This window comes from Cydia pomonella, chromosome 24 (assembly GCF_033807575.1).
Source record: "Cydia pomonella isolate Wapato2018A chromosome 24, ilCydPomo1, whole genome shotgun sequence".
In the NCBI taxonomy this organism is placed as follows: domain Eukaryota; kingdom Metazoa; phylum Arthropoda; class Insecta; order Lepidoptera; family Tortricidae; genus Cydia; species Cydia pomonella.
Genome location: NC_084726.1, coordinates 10,999,703 through 11,024,196, shown reverse-complemented (window position 1 = coordinate 11,024,196; position 24,494 = coordinate 10,999,703). Strand labels below are relative to the sequence as shown.

The following is a 24,494-nucleotide window of genomic DNA, read 5'->3' as shown; positions in this document are numbered from 1 at the left end:
ATCTTGGAAGCTAAATTTGACCCACTTCCCGCTTTCCGATTGAGATTAAAATTTGCATAAATATGTAAATTGGATGACAATGACATGGAGTTGTTCTGAAGATGGAGACAGACACGGCGTAAATAATAAATAAATCATTTGTTTAAATTATATTACGTTGGCGCAACCGTGTGATAGATATCATCACAGCGAGCGCGCTTTTTGTACCTATAGAGCGTTTTCACACGCGGTGCGCGCGCGCCACGTTTACTTTTGCAGTTTTGAAGTTTCTGAGGTACAATAGATATCAGGTTCATTAGAAACATTCGAATCTCACGGGAAGTAGAATCGAGTGCCATCTTTAAAAATCATGAAGCTAATTGCTTTGTATTCTTATGAAGCTTTGCATTATATTATATCTTCAGCACCTTGTGGCATGGCCTTTTAGGTTATCTGACATATCTGTAGGGCGATGGCCCTGGCAGCCACCGCAAGTGGATGCGTTCAGTTGTACGAGGCCGTACCGTACAGCTGCGATCGTGGCCCACAAACGGACTCGCCGGAAGATCAGCTCTGACTCTCGGGTCAGCATTATGCTAAGGCGAGCCCATTTCGTGGTAAACAATATGTCTGAATACTAGTTTTAAATATCCCTATAATACCTTTGTATGTTTATTACTCGTAGTTTCACGAAATAAATGATTTATGATTATGTATGCTGTAAAGTGGATTAGGCAAAAAGAAAAACGAACTTAATAAACACTTTAATAAACGTGTATTTTTCTCAAATATTCAGGAACAGCGTGCTAAGTATGAAGCAGAACAAGCAGCAGCGGCAGGAAATGGAGGAGCAGGGGTAGATGATGATGAGGCTGTGGCAGATACGTCAAGCGGGTTGCAGGGGGTAAATGAAGGCGGTGGAGAAAAAAAGAAATTGTGCGTGTTCCAGCCTACTCGCGAGTACTGTGTCTCTCAGGAGAAGGCCCTATAATATTTGAGGTACTGAGCTTGGCCATGGTTACTTGTTCTCAGTCGTTCATGCTTGACAGAAGTGTCGCGATTGTGTGATGGGATGTATCTGTTATGGATAATGCAGCCCTTGCAATCGCCACGGTTTTCTGCGTTACGGGAACAATGGAGTATGATGATTTATGCCGCAGCTTTTATCAGGTCAAACGCGTAGGGACCGACCTTGTCACCGCTTGTCTTCCACTCGTCTTTGGTTGACAAGTCGTTTTTATTCATGGGTTTCTTGCAAAGCTTTGCGAATTATAGAACTGCGCAAAGTAACACGAACTCTTGCATTGTTACTCTACGCTAAAAGCTTTTAAGACGAATGCGAGAACTAGGCAAGAATATGGTACCAGACGACGGTTTGAAGGTCATGTGGATGAATCAACTACCAGTACAAGTACGCACAGTTCTTTCTGTCAACAACGAGTCATCGCTAGATATTCTCGCCGCCATGGCCGACAAGATGTTAGAGCACGCCGAGCCAGTCACCGTTGCTGCAGTCACACGAGCCACAGATTTTCAAGCCCCGCAAAGCAGCGAAAACACATTTTTTGAGAAGTTATCCCAGAAGCTCGACAATTTAACACTCGAAATTGCAGCCCTTCGGTCCGGCGGCCGGCAACGCTATCGCCGTCCCTTTCGCTCTCGCAGCCGTTCCCGTTCGAGATCTATGTCGGCGCATGGAAATTCACGCAAGCCCGGTGATCCTGGATGGCTGTGCAGATATCACTTCAGATTCGGAGACAAAGCACGAAGATGTGAATCGCCGTGTAGCAAGAAGACTAGCTCATCGGAAAACTAATGCCTACACCGACTCTGGCGGGCCTCGGTGTACCTCCAGTCAGCAACCGCCTTTGTGTCATCGATCGCAACTCTCGAGAACGTTACCTCGTCGACACTGGCGCCGAAATATCAGTACTATCGTCGCATCACAAGAAGAACCAGTTATCAAGCACCTACAAGCTTTACGCCGCAAACGACACGCCGATTAAGACCTATGGAGAGAAAACAATCACTCTTAACTTGGGGCTACGGCGCGACTACCGTTGGACGTTTATCGTGGCTGCCATCAAGACCTCAATCCTCGGAGCTGATTTCCTTCGGCACTAGAAGCTGCTACCTGACCTAGATCAAAAGAAGCTCATCGACAAAACCACTAAACTCCAAGTCAACGCATTAACAGTTCGAAGTACTCAAGAAACCGTCTATTTGATCAGCAGCAATCAAGCCTACTACGAGATTCTCAAACAGTATCCTAATGTACTACGACCAATGTCTTTGAAAACGCCGGCCAAGCATAACGTGCAGCATTTCATCGAGACTACGGGCCCCCCACTCTTCGCCAGGCCACGCCCACTGCCGCCCGACAAATATGCAGCGGCGAAGGCCGAATTCGAACGCTTGATGGAAATGGGCATCTGTCAACCCTCAAACAGCCCCTGGGCAAGTCCGCTGCACGTTGTCAAGAAAAAAGATGGTTCTCTACGTGTCTGCGGCGATTATAGACGTCTGAACGCCGTAACACAACCCGATCGCTATCCTTTACCTCGAATTCAAGATTTTACGTACCAGTTACACAACAAGAAGATTTTTTCAAAATTAGACCTGAAGATGGCGTATTTTTGGATCCCCATGAACAAAGAAGACGCGCAGAAAACTTCAATAATCACACCGTTCGGGTTGTTCCAGTTTAACTCAATGACGTTCGGGCTCCGCAACTCAAGCCAAACATTCCAACGATTCATGCACGACGTTCTACGAGGCATAGATGGCTGTTTCTGTTACGTCGATGATCTTCTCCTGTCCTCTGAAAATGAAGAAGAACACAAAACACTGCTTCGACAAGTCCTGGAACGAATAGATAAATACGGCGTAACTCTCAATGTCGATAAATGCGAGTTCGGACGAAGAAAAATCAACTTCCTTGGCTATGAAGTATCACCCGACGGCATCAGTCCCACTCAAGAGCGGATCGAAGCAATATCGAATTACCCAAAGCCGAAGACAGTCTGTGAGCTGAGAAGATTTCTAGGCATGTTAAATTTTTACCGTGACTGCCTACCACATCAAGCGGAACTTCAGTCTCAACTCAACAAGTATCTGCACAACTCCAAGAAAAATGACAAGACTCCTATCGAATGGAACACCGAGTCAGATGAAGCTTTCAAGAAATGCCGCCAAAGCATATTGAAAGCAACTACGCTATCATATCCAGTTCACGGCGCTCCTCTATGTATCATGAGTGATGCATCAGACCACAGCGTAGGAGGATTGGTCCAACAGAAAGTTGATAATGTTTGGAAACCGCTGGCATTTTTCTCGAAGGCACTGAGTCCGACGCAACGCCGCTACAGTGTGTATGATCGCGAACTCCTAGCGATTTACATGGCTGTAAAGCACTTCAGACGACTTATAGAAGGCAATGACGTCATCGTCTACACGGACCACAGACCACTTACGCACGCGCTTACGCGAGCACCGAGCAGCAGCGACTCTCCGAGACGCGAGCGCCAACTGCACTTCATTAGCCAATTTTGTTCGAGCATCCAGTATATCCCAGGCGACAAAAACAACATCGCTGACGCCTTATCAAGAATCGAAGAAATACAATGTCCGTCCGCAATAGATTTCGACAAATTAGCCACCGACCAGCGCACCGATGAAGAACTAACAAAATTGAAAACTCAAGAAAATCTGAAGTTCACTGAAGTCACACTACCAGCCATCAATCGACCAATCACGTGTGAGCTCTCAACTGGCACACCGCGACCGTACCTACCTATCGCTTATCGTTATGCGGCCTACAAAGCGCAACACGATATAAGCCACTCAGGTGTACGCGCAACGAGGAGACTTATGGCATCTAAGTTCTTTTGGCCAGCAATGAACAGAGACGTCGCACTTTGGACTCGAGCATGCATTGGATGTCAACGAGCTAAAATACATCGTCACGTGATTCCACCTATCGGAGAGTTCCCGCCATCTCAGCGTTTCGAGCATCTGCATATCGATATCGTGGGACCCCTAAGAATATCAAATGATTATCGATATTGCGTCACAATGATCGACCGCTGCACGAAGTGGCCCGAGGCAATACCAGTACGCGACATAACAGCTGAAGTTGTCGCTAAAGTCCTGTACGAGCACTGGATTACGAGATTTGGATGCCCGCTACGCATCACGTCAGATCAAGGTCGTACCTTCGAGTCAAACCTTTTCAACGCTCTCCTGAAGAAGCTTGGGACCACAAGAATACGTACCACTGCCTACCACCCTCAGGCGAATTCTCAAGTGGAGAGGCTACACCGCACTTTGAAAGCCGCTCTTATGGCAAGGGGCGAAAGTTCAAGATGGTCCGAAGAGCTGCCTACAGTTTTATTTGGATTACGAGCCGCATTACGCAGCGATAACAACCTAAGTCCTGCATTGATGACGTATGGATCCCCACTACGCATGCCAGCTGATTTCTTCGTACCTACAAAGTCGACGATTGAAGATGCAGAGTTTGTACGACGTTTGTCAGAGATAATGTCATCACTTGTTCCTGTAACCCGGACGCACGCCACGCAATGGAGACCTTTCGTGCATAAGGACCTTGCGTCGTGCACTCACGTATTCGTGCGTAATGACACCGTGCGACCCCCGCTCACACCACCATATGATGGCCCGTTCGAAGTCCTCAAACGCTACGACAAGTATTTCAAGATACAAATGCCACAACGAACTACTGTCGTCACTATAGAGCGTCTGAAGCCAGCCTACATCTACAATGAAGACGTCACAAGCGACAGCCAGACTCCTGCATCTAGCCCAAACACTCAGACGTATGTGACGAGATCGGGCAGAGTCACGAAACGTGTTCGCTTCGCTTGAGAGGGAGTGCTATGGGACATGCGCTCGCATCGGCGGCCGGACGCAACTGAGGCGCGCGCAGGCGGCGCGCACGTATTTATGCAGCGGTTGGAGCGAGATGGAAGACAGGGCGTGCTACTCTCGCAAGCGACATTCTCTGCGGTAGTCCTGAATTGCTGTATTTTCTAATACCCACTTCATGCAACCGGCGATTGTGAGCGGGATAGAAGATATGCCATCGCACTCTAGAGAGGTGCGATTTACGTCAAAGGGTAGATTAGATTCTGTAGTTCTAAGATACCTATCTTTCTATTTTTTCGTAGGTTTAGGAATAGTATATAAGACGACGATACATTTCAATAAATGTTCATTATTTAACTGACTATACCGCTGTTTACACTTGACTCCTCCTGCCTGGACCCCCATATTAGAATACGGTGAAATGTCAGGTTCCTCGAATCTGGGCCAGCCTAACTCAGCGAGTACCTCAACCTTACAGAAGATCACAGCATAAAATAGCCAGCACTGTTAGTTACTTTGTAGGTATAAAGTGCTGTGATCATGATTGTACCTAAGTAACAGCTTCCAATAATAAATAAATAAATATTTGAGGACAATCTTACACAAATCGAGCTAGCCCCAAACTAAGCAAAACTTGTACTATGGGAACTAGACGACAATATACATACGTATATTATAGATAAATACATACTTATATACATAGAAAACACCCACTACACTACACGACTCAGGAACAAATATCTGTGTTCATCACACAAATAAATGCCCTTACCGGGATTCGAGCCTGGGACCATCGGATTCATAGGCAGGGTCCACTACCCACTAAGCCAGACCGGTCGCCTAAAAGATTTTTTAGCGACATTTTTAGGGTTCCGTACCCAAAGGGTCAAATACTGGACCCTATTACCGAGACTTCGCTGTCCGTCCGTCCGTCCGTCCGTCTGCCACCAGGCTGTATCTCATGAACCGTGATTGCTAGACAGTTTAAATATTCACACATGATGTATTTCTGTTGCCGCTATAACAACAAATACTAAAAACAGTATAAAATAAATATTTAAGGGAGGCTCCCATACAACAAACTTTTTTTTTTGCCGTTCTTATAAATAATGGTACGGAACACTTCGTGCGCGAGTCCGACTCGCACTTGCTCGGTTTTTTATTTTATTTTATAAAAATATGATAAATTTTGAAGTCACGTTCATATTATTGCAAGTAATGAAGTTGTTACGACGCTGCCAGAGTCTCTACTAATTCAGTGTGGATTCACCAAGTAAGACGAACTCTATGAGCGAATTGAAATAATTTACGTAAAATTTTGTTTCAGGTCAAGGAAACAACTGCATTTTGTCCAGTCCGTCCAATTATAAAGCAAATTAAATTGATTGCGTGTATGTTGGCTTTAATTTTTATATTTTTATGACCATTTCATTGGTGATTAGGTTTTTTTTGTGGTAGCTTTAATTTATTTGTAGTTTTAGCTTATTTAAGTTATTTGATATTTGTGTTATTTATGCTAATTTAAATATGGGTATTGTTCACTCTTGTTATCGTAATACTTTCTACAAAATATGTTTATTAAAAGATGATACGGTGTAAAAAAAAAAAAACTGTTATATTGATGATCATTTTAACAAGAGTTTTCGTTTGTGTATCAAAACCAAATGAGAATGTTTTAAAATTGATTCATTTTGGTTTTAGTTAGTTAAATGGTTATACTTTTAATTTTTAATGACACTTAAAAAAAAGTGCAAGAAAAATATTCCTATACACTTTTTACAACATATTTTTGGGCTATTCTGTAATATGTCTGTGCGCGAGTTTTTTACTTCGATAGGATAGGTGTAAATGACTTAAGACAAACACACTTTATTTAGACTGTTTAATATTCTTAATTGTACTCCTTTTGTTGCACAACGCAATATTTTCTATCCGGAGTGAAAATGCATAAGGTTTTCTTCTGAGATTCTTGTAACTCTTTACCTCTTCCTGACATGGGCCGCTTTGCCTTAGAAATGAGAAAGTTAAGCTCTAGTTTAAAGTAGCATTACTGTTGCAACGTTACTGCCCTAGCAATCCTAACACTGGCGGGCGTCGCAAGTCTTTGCTTTTCAAAGATAACAATAGAAATACTGATACTGATACTTGGGGTAACTCCAGTCAGCAGATCGTGCAGCAAGGACTAGGAAGGGTCGACTACAAGGGGGAGGGGATGTTGATACAAAATAGCAGTTTAAAATAGCATTACTGTTGCAACGTTACTGCCCTAGCAATCCTAACACTGGCGGGCATCGCAAGTCTTTGCTTTTCAAAGATAACAATAAAAATACTGATACTGATACTTGGGGTAACTTCAGTCAGCAGATCGTACAGCAAGGACTAGGAAGGGTCGACTACAAGGGGGAGGCGATGTTGATACAAAATAGCAGTTAGGCTGTAGTTTAAAATAGCATTACTGTTGCAACGTTACTGCCCTAGCAATTCTAACACTGGCGGGCGTCGCAAGTCTTTGCTTTTCAAAGATAACAATAAAAATACTGATACTGATACTTGGGGTAACTCCAGTCAGCAGATCGTGCAGCAAGGACTAGGAAGGGTCAACTACAAGGGGGAGGCGATGTTGATACAAAATAGCAGTTAGGCTGTAGTTTAAAATAGCATTACTGTTGCAACGTTACTGCCCTAGCAATCCTAACACTGGCGGGCGTCGCAAGTCTTTGCTTTTCAAAGATAACAATAAAAATACTGATACTGATACTTGGGGTAACAGTCAGCAGATCGTGCAGCAAGGACTAGGAAGGGTCGACTACAAGGGGGAGGCGATGTTGATACAAAATAGCAGTTAGGCTGTAGTTTAAAATAGCATTACTGTTGCAACGTTACTGCCCTAGGAATCCTAACACTGGCGGGCGTCGCAAGTCTTTGCTTTTCAAAGATAACAATAAAAATACTGATACTGATACTTGGGGTAACAGTCAGCAGATCGTGCAGCAAGGACTAGGAAGGGTCGACTACAAGGGGAGGCGATGTTGATACAAAATAGCACTGTAAGCTCGCATGACTCTGCTGATTCAACCTAAGCGGCAGCGAGTCGGTGGAATATATCAGCATCACATCACACCGGCTAAGCCTCAAACGCAAAATCAAACAAAGTACGCTCGCACATCGGCTCTTTACGCTGTCTGCCCGAGACACCGGAGCACCCAGTCGATAAGACTGGAGTGTAGAGTTTTCAGTCAGGATAGTAGGAGAGACGGGAAAGTTTTGGACCCGAATACAAGGCATCGTGAAGTCAGCATTTAAAAGTAAGGATAACTCGAAAAAACATTTAACTTATGAAATTGAAAAAATCTGAAATTACCTTTAGTTTTGCTTCCTTGACTACTTCCTAAAAAGTTTCAAAACAAGTTCAATGTTTGAAATGCTTATATTATAACGAATTTGACATTGAATGCATCGTGTAAAAATACACGATTGTCATCTGTATTCAGCTGAATATTATTACCTTTTTTAAGTTTGATATTTTTTTGGATATAACTATTTACAACAATATACTGTTTTTTTCGAGGTCATATAACAACGAGTAAGTATTTACAGGTACAAATCATTAAGGGGAAAGGGGACGGCCGTATTTCTCCATACAAACGAATTTCCCATTTTCCTCTCTTAATATTGACATAATGGAAAATATTTTTACTTAATTTTATGTATATTAACCATGTATGCGATTTTTTTTCGATTTTTTGATTATTGTAAAAATTAGAAGTGCAAAACAGTACTCAGGCAATTTTTTAAATGCTCCTAACTCTTATAATAACTAAAAATACGACATATATGCTGTAGTTAGCTGCATAGAGGCATAGCTATAGCTGTTCGACCAGCTGGTAACAGTGCTTTGTATCCTGCGCGGTCGGCTGGACTGTCCTGAGTTAGTTGGCGAGGCATGTCGACTTTTTGTCCCAGACGGGCGTGCGCGGTTTCGTGCTGACCGCCTGCGCCTCTTCGCGGTCCCTCCCGCCCGCACGGTCTCGCGGCGCAACTCGCCCGTTTGTCGAGCGTTGCACACGCTCAATAAGCTCACTGCTCTGCAACACTCCTGCGATTTATTTGCGGACGGCTGGACGGTTATTGAGAAAGATTGTTTAAAAATATGCGAGTTACCGACCTGATTTAATTATTTAAATGTTTAAATGTATTTTATGACATGACGTGTAGCTAATCCATAACCACATAAGCATTTATTATTATTAGTATTTTTAATATATATATAATGACCTTAGTTATAAGAAATGTAATGTCTTAGGCTAGTCCTGTATTGTTACATTCTGTGTTTATTTGAATAAATTGAAATTGAAATTGATAGCTGTAGTTAATATACGACAAATTGTGTCAAAATATTTTCAAAAATGTTAACATCCAGATAGGAAAAAGAGGAGAAAAAAAATAGTAAGGTATTTACTTACCTCCGCGGCCACTTTGGCCACCTAGACGTCATAAAAAAATTAACACAAGACAATCAGAAGCGTTACCACCAGTTTGACACTAACATATTCGCTAGTTCGAGCGTAACTTACTTTCTGTGCATCTCTCGTTGTCCGAGCGAGATGTATAGAAAGTAAGTTATGCAGACGTTAGCGTATATGTCAGTTTGACACTGATAAAGCAGTCGTGGTCAGGCTACTGAAGATATTTTGCTCTTTAATAACAGCAAACATTAATATTACGTTGATAATTAGCCCTCTAGCGTTGAATAATGTTGACAATTTATTTTTATATGGAGTAGCGTTACATAAAATGTTAGTAGACATTTTTGGAAGTCAAGTGTAATCACTAGTTTTTGTACTAAGTATATATAAATCGTACCAAAAATATATTTATTTACTTACCAGCTATAATAAAAATTAAAAAAAAAAATGTAATGTTAGTACCTATCCTAAAATTAGGGAGTGTATTGTAATAACAAGATTTTTGTCATTTTACTTACTTTTATCGCATCGCCCTTGTCTTTTTTATTTGTTTTCTGAATTAAGAGAAATAAAAAATAATTTCATAATTATTAATATTTTTGTAGTAATTACCTAAGTACTTACCTAATAGCGTATTTTTTTTTGATATGAGCTATTTAAATTGCGTTTACTATATTTAAATAAAATCTAAATAAACGAATAATATTAATTTACTAACATTTTAGACAAGCTAATAAGTATAATAAACATGTACGAGTATTTTATAACATTCACACATTTCATTACTTTAACAAGACTTGATTGCATATAATTTTATTAAGCTTTAAAAAAACACCAAGTGTGGGTAGTTCGAAAAACTCGCGCAGCTAGAAGATGTTGACTCCGAGACCACGCGCAGAGACTATGCCGCCCTTGAAACATCGCGGATAATTTTTAAGCCTATGTGCATTTTATAGTTTTTAAATATCTTATTCACGAAGAGCAGAGTCACAAAAGTAAATCAAAACATACCGAAGCGCTTAGAGTCTTCAAATTGCCCTATAACAAAAAAATACATACTATGATTGAAAAAGCCAACCAAAACTGATCTTCTTATTGATCTGATCCATAGATGGTAGGATCGTATAGATGTGCTATAACCGCATGCGCCCGACAAAATTATTTTCCTACTCCTCTACTGTTATCTGTCATTTATGCATTCATTAACACGAATATAAGAACATACATAAAAGATTTCAAGAAAAGTCTATATTGTCTATTCCTCATAAAAGCTCTTGTGCTTTTATAAGCTATAATGTTACTGCGATTAATGGCTACCAACCTAACAAAACCAAAACGAATACAGTTTTAAACTAAGTGCATTGATGCCAACTTACAAAATATTCATTTGGTTGCATAGTAAAAATAATTACGTCATAAGTCAGAAACACGCATGTGACACCCGTAATATAGCAACACCCATAGACTACGAAGACCGCTTAGCGTTGCTTGTTAGTCTCCGTAGGCTACGGTGGCCAAAATTGAGAAAAAACTGTCCAAAAAATTAATTTAGCAAGTAGCAAGTACCAGGGCCTCATGAGTTACGAGGAGGTGTCGCCGGCCGGCCGCGGCCCGGGGCGGGCCGGGCGCGTAACAAGGTATGCTCGCGCGTCTTGGCTATATACTTTTGCTGTAATTTGTTTACCTAAATTAAGATTTATTTTTGTTGACTCGTAGGAAAAATATTGTATGCAACGTTGTATAAGTAGGTCAAAAAATTCTCGTGGCGTATTCCTTTACAATGTTCGCCTACGCCTTCGGCTCCGGCTCACATTGTAACTCACGCCACTCGCCTTTTTTGACCCTTCTTATACAACTGATGCATAAAATACTAAAACACGTTCAACATTTCTGACAACATACCAAAAACAACCTACGTAATTTGGTCGGGTTCATTGTACCATAGAATACGGTGGGCAACAAAAAGCGTCTATGTCATTTAGGACTTATTTGAAGTAGGCATAAAGAGCAAATGAGATTATGACAAGGACAGACAATAATAGCGCTTTCTCTGCCACTCTTACTGAAAGTTCCGTAAGAGCAACTCGTACGGTCATCTCCCCCCTCCCCCATTTCGTCTCTATATTTTTGTACCTCTATGATCTGATCTTATTGAACTAATTTTCTTATTATTAAATCATAAAAAATATGAGTTGAGTACCACCATAAAAACAGCTTAAAATCTAAGCGGGCCATAAACAGATTTCCATGACCATATAATAGTGAGAACTCGTGAAGTACCTACCTAGTTAAGGGGCCCACTAATTATCAGTTCGCCGGGCGATATCGGCCTGTCAGTTATTCGCAATTGTCAGTTTTTGCGAATAATTGACAGGCCGATATCGTCCGGCGAACTGGTATTAATCAGTGGGCCCTTTTAATGTGACGTGTAATGAGCCCTCGTAGACGTCAGCTGGCAACTCCGTGGGTGGGTTGAGGAATGGCTGCTACCCAAAAACGTAAATAACGTTTGGCAACTTTCAGACCAATCGAACGTACACTGATATCAATTAGATGTCATTCAGTTATAGTGCACTTCTTTCGAACTTGTCCTTACTTGTATTGATGCGGGCGAGATGCACGATAACTGAATAACATGATTCAAATATCATTTCGATGTCAGTCTACGTTCGAACTGGCTTGTACCATTGTACAGTAAGCTGCAGAGGTAACTGGCCCTCACTCTGCAAACAAGTTCCTATTCTGGAGCCTTAGTTATCTATGCAGCTTACTGTACATCGAAGTTAGCTTATTAACTTACATTGTTAACGTGCTGAAATATATTTAATTAATCATTATTTTTATAACGCACTTGTCACATAAAACACTCCGTCAAAAAGTGTCTTTGTTATATTTGAATATCTACCTCGTTACGTAAGCGGATGAACAGACGGACAGAGGAGATTAAGGACCTCAACACACGTAGCGTAAGCGTAAGAGACGCGTAAGCGTATCGTAATACGCGCGTAGAACGAGAGCACTACGAGCACGAGCAAGTTCAAACAAGTCCGCACACGAAGCGTCGTCGTAGCGTAGCCTAAGGCATCTGACGCCGGCGATGATTTCAATTACATAACTAATTAGATTACAGTTATAAAACGAGTACGATTACGCGACGGTTAGTGCTCAGTACCCCTACTGTAAATTTATTCGATAGCGAAACGTGACTGAAGCGTTTGCGCTAAGTCTCATTTACGTACGTCACGTTACGCCATCGAATAAATGTACACTAGTGGTACAGTACCTACTAATACGTTAAAACCACTAATCTGTCCAATCAACAACTGTGGTATATATTTTTTACACGTAATTAAGTATTATAGTCAAGACACACACACACACACACCAGACATGTTTTTATCAGACTTGCGAAGAAAAAACTAAATTTTACGTGAAATAATTCTTAAATATGATGACATTTCAAACATTCGTCCGCCATATTGTTATGTTTTGACAGTTTACGCAATGAGGGCACAGACCTATCCCACGTTCAGTTCAGCCACAATTGAAATTGTGTAAAATTATTATAAACGGCTATTAAATTAATCAAATTAAATATTTTAAACATGAACAAAAATAATAAATTATAAACGTTAATATTAAATTTTAAAAGTACAACTCATTTATATCTAGTTGATTCGTATGAGTATTAGGAACAAAATTAAAAAAGAAGCTATAACTCCCTAGGGAGTTACAACCTTTTTTTTCACAATCCATAATTCCAGCAGGAACAATATAGGCCTTTGTCCTTCAGTACACCAGCCTGAAATAAGGCCTTTTTCGAGCAAGTGTGATGAAAAGGTATTTAAGTAATTTAGTTTTGAATCATAGTTGAGAGCTTCGGGACGTATTCTAATTTTAATTACAGGATATAAATTCGATGTGGATCGGATCTATGTGTTAAAAGGACATTTCCTCAACCAAAAACGACACTTTTGACAGTGACAGATCCGATCCACATCTAATACAAATCGAATGAATATCCTATAATTAGAATTAGAATACGCCCGATAGTTGGATCTTTTTACGGTACAAAAAAATGTCTTCAGACAGTTTTTGTGAGCCTAATAACCCTTATTGGCAGAATAAAATGAAACAGAAGATACAATTTTTTTTGTATTTTTATGTTTTTTTTTTCAATAATTTGTGGTTAATTTCATTGATTGTTTTTGGCTTAAATTTAACCGCTGACTAGGTACTTACCTGGTTAATTTCATTTTCATACCGATTTTGGATAGTTCTGAAGTAGTCCTGAAATCAAAATTAATATTTTGAAATCATTTAAAAATAACTTACGACGTATCACCTAATACAGGGTGATTTTGCTATGTCAGACCAAACTCTTTTTTTTTTATCTTTATTAAATAAAGGGGTTTTATCATGTTTGATGATGTCACCCCCATTGTTACAAATCAAAATCACAATTTTACCGTCGCTTAATTCCTAAATTGACAAGTTTGTACAAATCTTTAGCTTTTTTAGACAAAGGGTGTGCTAAAATATCGTTACATGTACCCACATTGAATATATTGATTTTATGCTTAATTATAAAAGCTTGCCTGTCAGCTTCGTTTCGGATACATTCCATCATAATGTGAGTAGCATCTTCTCTTGTCCCACATTCCGTACAGTTTTGTGAATGACTCTTGCGCATCAAAAAAGCAAAGCAGTTAAGTGGAATGTGTCCAGATCGAAGTCTGAGGGCTGTTACAATGTCTAACCCATACCAGATCCTCTAAACCATGGCACTTGACACAGATTAGGTTGAATTGTTCTGTACCATATACCTTTGTTCAGAGACCTCTCATCGAAATGCTCCTTCCATAAATCTCGGCATTTAGAACGTACAGACCAAACTCTGAGGAGTGGATATTCACCATCAGAATTTGGGATTTGGGCTGAAACAACCAACCAAACCCACCTTGGATAAGTACATTTCATTTTCATATCGATTTTTGATAGCTCTGAAGTCATTCTATAATCAAAATAATTTTTTTGTAGTACCAATAGGAAAAATAACTTATGACGCAACAGACCAATTACTAGTACATACAATATGTAATGTATAAGTGATCTTAAAATAAAATACCTGTTGATTATTTAAGTGCGAAATCGGAAGTGGGTGGGTTGTCCAAGTACTCACCGGTTTGATTTCATTTTCATATCGATTTTGGATAGGTCCAAAGTAATTCTAAAATCAAAACAATCACTGGAATACATGAAATAGTATTTTATACAATCGTGATATTATAATAGAGAGCTTTTCAGTCGAGCACCGTGTTTTGGCAATGAAGCTTGCTGAGTTGCCAAAGTCAGGTACGAGATTGAAAAGCTTGATTATATCACTATTGTATACAATACTTTTTCTACTAGTCAATAAAAATAATACTTTAAACTAATAAAATCATACAGGTAAACAAGCCAAAAGTATTGCGAGCAGCCGCGATACCTTCATACTACGTACGCGCCCCGGCCGCCGGGACTTAGAGTAGCGCTACCTCGTTTTCACGCAAAATAGACTCAATAGTTATCAATTTGCGGAGAAGGTCCCGCAAAACTAACTAACGCCCCCTTGATCGGGCTTTTCCGGACCTTGTGGTACGATGGGCGCCACAGGTCCAAGTATGTTAGAGAGAGTGAAGCTATCGACGTGTTAAAATATTTTACATTTACTTACATATGTGTTTTCGATTCGGCCCTGGAAGTGGAAAATAATTAAAATAAAATTTAGCTTGAACATTCCCTAGGTTCCCGTAAAGTTACATTCCGGTTGAGACAGCATTTACAGCACCAAGATATGTTATCCATCTCCTTGACGAATTACTAGAAATTCGTCCTTATTGCAGATGAAGCATAAGGATCCTTTATGCATGGAACGCCACAAAATGAGTGCCGCAAAGCTCCCAACTATGGTGCAAATTCAACTCGAATAATCTTATTTCTTCTTGTTAGTATTATTTTAGTGTCTAAGTTTTGGAGAGCCTAGACTTTAAGGGTAGGCTCACACATGTGAAAAAGGAATTATAGGGTTGTGACAATGCACATTACAAACGATTTTTCACGATTCTTGATTAAATATTTTTATTAAGTAAGCAAACCTTCACAATTGGACGCGATTGAAACGATTTGACGCGAGCGGAATCGATTTGATCGATAAATAAAATCAAACTCTATTGCAATTCAGTTCCGTTTTACATAAAACTTAGTATTAAGTTTTTGGCAAAAATTTCATTTTTGGTACAAGCTTTTATCGCTGACTGTACTTTTTTCCACAGGCAACTAATACTCATTGAGACAATTCTAAAAACTCCAAACACAGTTAGGTTGCGTTGTTTTATCACAGAGTTCCTATGGCTACCTCCTGTCTCCATCATCAGATCAGGTTGATTGTATCATAATATTGCATTGTCACCCGACTTATATACTCGTATGTATGCAATTTTTCAGCTTCAGCGGAAACCGGGAAGTGGGTCAAATTCAACTTGCAAGATTTGTCCCATACATACAGAGCAAGTTAAATAAAAGTTTCTAAAAACGATACTCACCGATATTAAAAATTATTATTTTATTTTTATAATATAATAATATATATATCTTGGTGTATTGTGTATATTATGATGAGGTATTCTAAGCTACGAAGACATGTATTTTTTGTCCTACTTAAGAAAGGGTTGGTCTGAAACATTAATGACATGGAATGAAAAAAATACAAATGTCACCCTACCCTTCGCGGTTGAAAAATACCTATATAAATAAATAAACCTACCTGAATAAATAAATAGGGTCTCTATTTGCAAATTGTAAAATCATAATTCTGCTCCATAGCACAAAATAAAAAATAAACAGAAGGTCCGTTCCCACCGTTCTTGAAAATACATACCTAAACTTGCCCGACTCACTAGGGTTGCTTCTGTATTAATTTCGAATTTAAAAAAGGAGTAGGTAATATTAGTTTATTCATGTTTACATTCCTTAGAGACTGCATTTTGACGTACATGACAGTAGGTACCTACGTAGCGGGGACGTCAAGTGAGCATCGCGCGCACAGCCCGACTAAGCTCTGCGTGAGAGTGCCCGAGAACGCCTGTACATGTAACGTCTGTGTGCGTAAATGTCACGTCTGTGTGCGTAAATGTCACGTCTGTGTGCGTGCGGCGAAAATGGCACTTTGTAGTAAGCGTACTCTCTGCTCCGGCGCGCGCCGCCGCTATTTACTTTGTGTCCATAGGTAGGTCTATAAATTTGTTAATGACACTTACACCTCCTGATTTGGCTATCAAATCTGCTACGCCTCCCTGTAAAAAAATAATCATATTAGGAGCGATCAGAAAATGGATTACAACACACGTTAATATAAAAAAAAGTTTGTAAACTTAGGAATTTATCACAAAAAAAAATTAATAATACAAATATAAATCTTTTGTACTTTCTAAATGAAAAAATGGCTTTTAACATTCTTTATGTCAAACCCTTTGCGCGGCAATGATACATTTTGGTCAAATATTCTGTAATTGTGATTTATCTCTAATAAATAAATAGTAATAAAGTTGTCAATAGTGTTTAGTTGAGTCGTGCGCGACAAAATTCCCGCGGGGTTTTAATGTTCCGTACCCAAAGAGTGAAAACGGGACCCTATTACTAAGACTCCACTGTTTGTTTGTCTTCTCATGAACCGTGATAGCTAGATAGTTAATTTTTCCACAGATGATGTATTTCTATTGCCGCTATTACAACAAATACTAAACACAGAATAAAATAAATATTTAAATCAATCAATCAATTCTTTATTTCGAGATAACAGTGATTCCATTTTTTGTTAGTATTACATAAGATAAGACTTAAAAACTAATGTTAATACTTAAAAGTTATATTAGACTTAATTAATTTAATTAAACTTATCATTATGGGACAACAAACGTGATCAGCAATCATCTTCAGAATGCTGTTTGTGCTATCCCTGGTTCTACGCAGTAAGGAGGCCGCTTTCTTGCGTATAATTGCTGCGAAGCCGTCGGTTCGAGCCTCCGCAAACATGGCGGAGGCGCTGCAGAACCTAGGCAGCCCAACCAGCACCCTGAAGGCATTGTTGTACACCACTCGCAGAGCATTATACGATTTTTGGGTATAGCTGACCCAAAGGCTACCTGTGTAAAAAGATGAACAAAACGCCTTAAACAAAGTTACTTTTACCCCTTTTGAACATCTAGCAAACCTTCGGGCCAGCATGTTCGCCCTTACACACAACGCTCTCCGTTCTCTCTCTATATCCTCATCGTCCTTTAAGTCGTCGGTAACAATATGCCCTAAGTATTTAAACCTATTGACTCTTGCGAGACCGGTCCCGTTGAGTCGAACTGGGGGCACATGCGAGGGGCATTTGTTCCCGGCGTTAAAGACCATTACCTCGCTCTTTTTACCAATGTAAATCAAACCGTGTGACGAGGCATAGGACTCGCATATGGCTACAAGCTTGCGGAGAGCGCCGACCGAGGGCGACAGCAGCACCATGTCGTCTGCGTAACTGATGCTGTTTAGACATACGCCATCAACATGGCAGCCGACATGAGTGCTGCTAAGCTGCTCAATCAGTGCGTCCACATACAGGTTGAATAATATTGGTGAGCTTAACCCACCTTGTCGTACGCCACATTCGAGCCTATATGTTTCCGTAACCTCACCCGCCCATCTCACACGGTTTTCTTGATTAAGATACCAGTACCTAAGAAGGTGAATGAACTCTGATGGTAGCCTTGACTTCTGTAATTTCTTCCATAAGATGTCGTAAGAGACGAGATCGAATGCCTTAGACAGGTCCAAAAAACAGGCGTATATAGGCGTCTTTCTATCTGTGTAGTATTTGACAGTGTGCTTTAAATTAAATGGGGCTCCCATACAACAAACGTGATTTTTTGCTGATTTTTGCGTAATGGTACGTAACCCTTTGTGCGCGAGTCCGACGCACACTTGTCCGTTATTGAGAACTAGACAGATTTCTATAATTATTCCAGTTCGTTGACGTGACCGGGAAAGTAGTATTTAAATATACCCATCGGGAAGTTAAAATTGAAGAACCAAATATAAGTAAAGTTATTAAATGAGTACTGTCTGTGCATTAACAGTGTCGGTGAATAGACTTAACATAAATTGTTGATTGAAAAAAAAACTTTATAAACACTCCATTTGTGTTTAGGGTAGGGAGGGAGTCAAGAAAATGTGACATGTTGTGACAAGGGGGAGGGCAGTTACAAAGTCTGTGACTTTAACTTCATCAGTAACTGAAAATTTCTTTATATTTTTTTTTATTCGCTGTATAGTTAAATAATAACTTTTTGGAACGAAAATCGGTTTTATTCGCGTTATTTTCTTTCCCAATTGGTTTTGTGTTATAAAATTACTAATATTTCTTGTCTCAAATATTTTTTTAATTAGAATAATAATAAGTACCGTAAAACCACCCAACTATAGTCCAAAGCTCCCAACTATGGTCCACAAATAAACTCAATTTTTCTCGTTGAGGTGTGTATTTTACTATATTTTTGTAGTTCTAAGGCAAAGTATGTTTATAAATGGAAGGTAAAACTAGGAGTAAACCACAAGGAACATTGGTATAGATACTTAATTTCCTTTTGAACTTGTGGACCATAGTTGCAGTATTGGACTAGAGTTGGGTAGTTTTACGGTACCTAGTTATTACTGTTTTCGTTGCCAACAAAATTGTCAAAAATGTGAACCAGGGTGAAGGGGCTTGCAAAATATGACCAAGTGTGACAAGGAGGCTCCCCGAGGAGGACGGGTCAAAAAACCTAGAAATTTGTGTGACGTAATTAATGGATGACCCCTAATGATATTGCTAATGATAAAAAGTATAAGATAAATAATATACGTTTTAAAATACAAAAGTTTTAGTTGTAAGGTTTTTTTATAGCCTAAGGTACTTACATTTTCATTTACTACCATATCTAAAATCTAACAAGAGAATAAATTATTACGTGACAGAAAAACGTGACATCTTTAACTGCAATTATATCCCATAAAACATAGGAGACTTCATAATCTGCCTTGGAGGATTTAAAAACAGGAGACGCCTTGACTGTAATTTTCTGTACAATACAGTCTGCCGATTTTTGCGGGGGAGAGGCACGTCAAATGGCTATTTGTACGTAACGTAACGTAATGTCAGATAAACGTCAGTCTATACAATACATATGACCATTGGCCGGGCTTTTCGACAGAGGGGTAAGCTTTTAAAGGCGACTCCAGTTGTTAAATTGACGACCGGTTTGGCCTGGTTGGTAGTGACCCTGCCTACGAAGCTGATGGTCCCGGGTTCAAATCCTGGTAAGAGCATTTATTCGTGTGTTGAGCATGGATATTTGTTCCTGAGTCATGGGTGTTTTCTATGTATTTAAGTATTTATAAATATTTATATATTATATATATCGTTGTCTAAGTACCCTCAACACAAGCCTTATTGAGCTTACTGTGGGACTTAGTCAATTTGTGTAATAATGACCTATAATATTTATTTATTATTTATAAATCCTCCAAGTTATCTGCTAAGTAAGCTAATCAGTATATCAATTGGAATGAAGACACATGTTTAATATATAAAAATAGGTGTATTGATAGCAAATGTATAAAATAATAAAGAATTTATTTATTTCAAGAATTTGGCATAACAAGAAATGTAGTATAGTGATCCCCACACTAGGCTCAGCTTGTAACGGGAATCTCAGGGAAGTATATTATATATAAAATTAAATTAAACCTTAAACTTAAGTTTTATTTACGTTTATACGTCATGTAAGATTTATAATTGTTAACCTTTTCCGAAAGAGTAGTTGTCTCTTAATACAGGTATCTTGAATACTTAAAAAGAGGCACCAGCATGGATATTGAAATGACACTTTAAGTTACTAAATATTATGGCTTGCCGACTGTTGTTGCTTACAAACTAGTTTAGGTCTGACCTCCGATCTGGTATATTTTCTGTAACTTCGGGATCTAGTTATTTTTTTTTTACGAAATAAATTTTATTTTATTTATATTTGACATACAAGATATTACATTGACATTAAAAATACAAGATATCAGACATTTTATAAATTTGTGATTTAAATTACTTTAAAATTTATTTTACAAATGAGAATTGCTTCAAAATATTATTCAAATTAAAGTAGGTAAACTCTACAGTAATACTAGTAAGATACAATAAATTATACTTTTTATGAAAAATTTAACATGTTCTTTTTTTAACTCATTGTGATCAATAGGATGATTGTAGGTACGACTTTTGTATACTTACAAACTGAAATTGTAAAACTTTTATATATTTTTTTTTACTTAAAAATTTTTAATGAAGTACATTGTTTTTACAAAAAGTACGTATTAAGCAAAAATAAATTAACTTACGCTTAGCTGAAATTTAAAGGTAAACTAGTAACTTCATATTTTTGATATATATACAAACAACATAACCTAAATTAAAGTATAACGGGTTGGCTTAAAGTAATGAGAAATTTTATTTTTGAACACCAGAGAATAAAGACAATGGCTATAGTTTTATGGATTTTATAATGACAAACTAGAACATATCCAGCATTAAAAACAAAGAACAAAATGCTCCCTTTCTTTAACTTCGCGTAACTTACTTCTGGCCGTTTGCATTACACTTTGGACAAATTTCAAGTCGAATCTCTTTAGGTAATTACTTTTGGAATTTCATTGTTAATTTTATTTTCTTCTCGAAATAACTTGCCACCCATCGCTATACACATATAAATGTACTTAAAATTGCCCAAAAACCTTCGAGTAGTTGAGCCTAAGGACATTCGGAAGTATGGAATCATTTAGTACTTTTGCCACAAGTGCCTAAAATTTGTCTAAAACACCATCACAATTCACATACATTTTTACCAAAACATGCAACTCTCCGAACGATTCTAAAGCACCATCCACTGCAGATCTGCGGGCAATTTTTAGTGGAATAATATTGGCAAAGATGGCCTTTAATGGACGAGAATCCTTCTTCCTCGCGTTGTCCCGGCATATTGCCACGGCTCATGGAAGCCTGGGGTCCGCTTGACAACTAATCCCAAGATTTGGCGTAGGCACTAGTTTTTACGAAAGCGACTGCCATCTGACCTTCCAACCCAGAGGGTAAACTAGGCCTGGTTGGGATTAGTCCGGTTTCCTCACGATGTTTTCCTTCATCGAAGCGACTGGTAAATATTAAATGATATTTCGTACACAAGTTCCGAAAAACTCATTGGTACGAGCCGGGGTTTGTTTGAACCCGCGACCTCCGGATTGCAAGTCGCACACTCTTACCGCTAGGCCACCAGCGCTTTTTTTTTAATGGACGAGAATATGCCGTAATAATTAAAATTAATGGTAAAACGACAGTTGTGAATATTGACCAAAACGTTGTACAAAGCATTATGTGTATACTTAAGTTATAAATGTAACCAGTTGTCAATATCAAGTAAATACCAAATTAAAACATTAAATATTCACTTGTAATAAAAATTTCTTTATTTTTTTGTACAATAATTGTATACACAAGCTATCTCTGGTAATAAAACCAAAAATCCATTAACCCGCATGTCATATCAATGTGGTTCAGTGAAGGGGACGGATTGAAAATCAGCGCTGCGCAGTCAATTTGTAATGAAATGGTTGACGCAGCGTATGCTGAGCCCGTTCCTTTTGCCGCGCATGCCAATTCTTTTTAAGTTAAACATTGTATTTGTGACATATCTGTTTTTTTATTATGTGGCAATAAATGGTTTCTTATTCTTATGTGGACGGTCAGAAACACTACAAAAAATCTAAGGTGGACTTTATATTATAGGTAGTATTGTTTACTTATAATGCCGAATATGCTCGAGTTCGTCATTATATAATCCAAAAACGAATAGCTTATGGTCTTTTTATTGTGTATTCTAAAATAAAACTTTTCAATACTTTAAGCCAACCCGTTAATCTAATGTAACTAAAACACAGAAATTACTATTCAGAAGCAAAGTACCTAAGTAGGAGAAGTATGAACAAATTGACAAGGTGTTTTGTTTTTGACCCATATGTCGTTATTTAAGGTAATTATAATTCATATCAGTTATTAATACTGATCATAGGTTCAGTGACTAACATTAACACAAACTTTTAATTTAATAGGAACAATATTAAAGGATAAATTGAGAAAGTGATACAAGAAAAAACCATTTTGTCCATATGTAGTAAAATGGGTAAAACGACACATTATCCTCTGTATAGCATAGACTATGTCGTTTTGTCCAGTGTATATGTATGTCGTGTTGCCCAATGGTAAACGCATTAAAAATTATATTTTATTAAAATAACTGCCCATTGTAATAAAATTAAAATAAATCATTTAGTAAAATTATTGGTATTTAGTTTCAATCAAAATAATCACAAATTACTACACATAATTGTCATTGAAACTGAAGAAACTCCTGTATAAGATAAACTTAAGTGAGTATCAAAAACGTTCAAGCTCATTTCAAGAGCCAATGATGCTGTACATCTCACAGGGAAAAATGGCAGCTGTATTGCTGTGTCGATAAACTCACTACAGCCCACCAATTTTGCAATAAGGCCATTGTGTCATTTTGGCCATACATGTCATTTTGTCTGTATTTCCCCTATACTTTTGCTACACTAAAGGTTACGTTCGGATGTCAACTGCAGCGACATCACTGTTGCGACGTCGTTGCCGCTGCCGTGTCTGTTAATTTCCTTGAAACTGGAGGGTAGAGGTAAGGACACAATATCTTATTGGAGAACTGTTGCAAGTGTCCAGCTGGCAGCTGTAACTAATAGTTCGAAATTTCTCCGGTGGCGCTAGGGTAGCACAAGGACATGACATGAACTTAGACGTTTTTGACGAAGTGAAGTGCGTTGTCAGTGATTTGAAATTTTTGTCACAGTCAAAAATTCGTTCGCGATCGTGACACCACCTATTTAAGGTTTTTTGATGGACACTTGTCTTTTCATACACATAGTTTGTTTATGTAGTGTATGCAGGGTTGAGGTAAGGACTCAACCCTGCAGACTTGAAACCATGAGTGACTCACTGAACGTCATAATCGCGGCAGTAATGCGGCGGTAAACGGCATTTTATCAAGGAAATTGACAGATACAGCAGCGGCAACGACGCGACGATGCCGCGTAGTAATGTAGCTGCAGTTTTACCCCTACCCGGATTTTAACCCGTATTGGCCTTAAATTACCTATTCTGCAGTATTCATACTAGTGATGGGTAGGACATCAATTTAAAATGAGTTTGTATGAGTACCTCATTCTCTAAAATGAGGTGTTACAATGTCTTACTTCAAATGAGGAGAGGTACTAGCAGTTTTGCAGCATCGACTATTCCATCAACTCCAACGGCAGCAAACCATATTTAATGTAAATACATATTTAGGCATTGCTAAACTTCCTTTTAAATATTTAATTGGAGTGCAATTCTGGAGGTTTAAAACAGAACTTTAACAACAGAAGACATACATTTAAGAATCAAACGAAGAAGTTGAAGTACATACATCCTATTGCAACTTAATTTGATGCTTTTATGAAACTTGTTCTAATTTAGCAGTTCATTATTTTTATTGTTAGATTGTTCAGTATCAATTTTTGCTACTTGATATCATTTTAAGTTTAACATTCATATATTGAAATAAATACTAACCATAAACTACCAAACAAACAATTAACAAACTAAGGAGAACAAATCCAATATTTTTTGTACCATTATTATATAGAAATTACTAACTTACCACCTCATAATTTATCAGTAATAATATCATTGTAATATGATAACAAACGAAAGCCTCAATAACGTTCGCGCGGTAATGCCACCGGCGTGTAATATACACTTGATTTTTGTATGCAAAAGACACAACGAAAGACCCACAGGTATATTTTATCGCGAAAACAATGTTAATATATTGTTATTTTGGCATAATTATAAGAATGGTCACTGATCACTATTTATAAAACACAACTAAAGATTACGAACAACTTTTTCGAGTTTCTCGTATTATAAATATGTCAAAATCATAAATGATCGAAATAGTTTACGAAGCACGTTAACAAAAAGTA

The 24,494-nt window shown here is 38.4% G+C and overlaps 1 protein-coding gene and 2 long non-coding RNA genes across 3 annotated transcripts; 1 reads left to right on the top strand and 2 right to left on the bottom strand.

Annotated features, from left to right (window-relative positions):
* Nucleotides 1-1,336: 1,336 nt before the first annotated feature.
* LOC133530883 (uncharacterized) lies at nt 1,337-1,795 on the top strand. The gene has a single exon (XM_061868940.1). The coding sequence runs from the start codon at nt 1,337-1,339 to the stop codon at nt 1,793-1,795; it is 459 nt and encodes a 152-aa protein (XP_061724924.1).
* Nucleotides 1,796-6,731: 4,936 nt separating this feature from the next.
* On the bottom strand, nt 6,732-9,360 carry LOC133531162 (uncharacterized). Its single transcript, XR_009801486.1, has 3 exons — nt 9,330-9,360; nt 8,228-8,254; nt 6,732-6,874 (listed from the first exon to the last, which is right to left on the bottom strand). It is a non-coding gene; the product is annotated as an uncharacterized LOC133531162 (long non-coding RNA).
* Nucleotides 9,361-9,850: 490 nt separating this feature from the next.
* Nucleotides 9,851-15,070, bottom strand: LOC133531083 (uncharacterized). The gene is made up of 6 exons (XR_009801447.1): nt 15,049-15,070; nt 14,515-14,562; nt 13,575-13,622; nt 12,133-12,144; nt 10,344-10,370; nt 9,851-9,886 (listed from the first exon to the last, which is right to left on the bottom strand). It is a non-coding gene; the product is annotated as an uncharacterized LOC133531083 (long non-coding RNA).
* Nucleotides 15,071-24,494: the final 9,424 nt, after the last annotated feature.

Bases quoted from the DNA above. Each gene is read 5' to 3' on its own strand.
- LOC133530883 (XM_061868940.1), top strand. From the start codon at position 1,337: ATGGTACCAGACGACGGTTTGAAGGTCATGTGGATGAATCAACTACCA.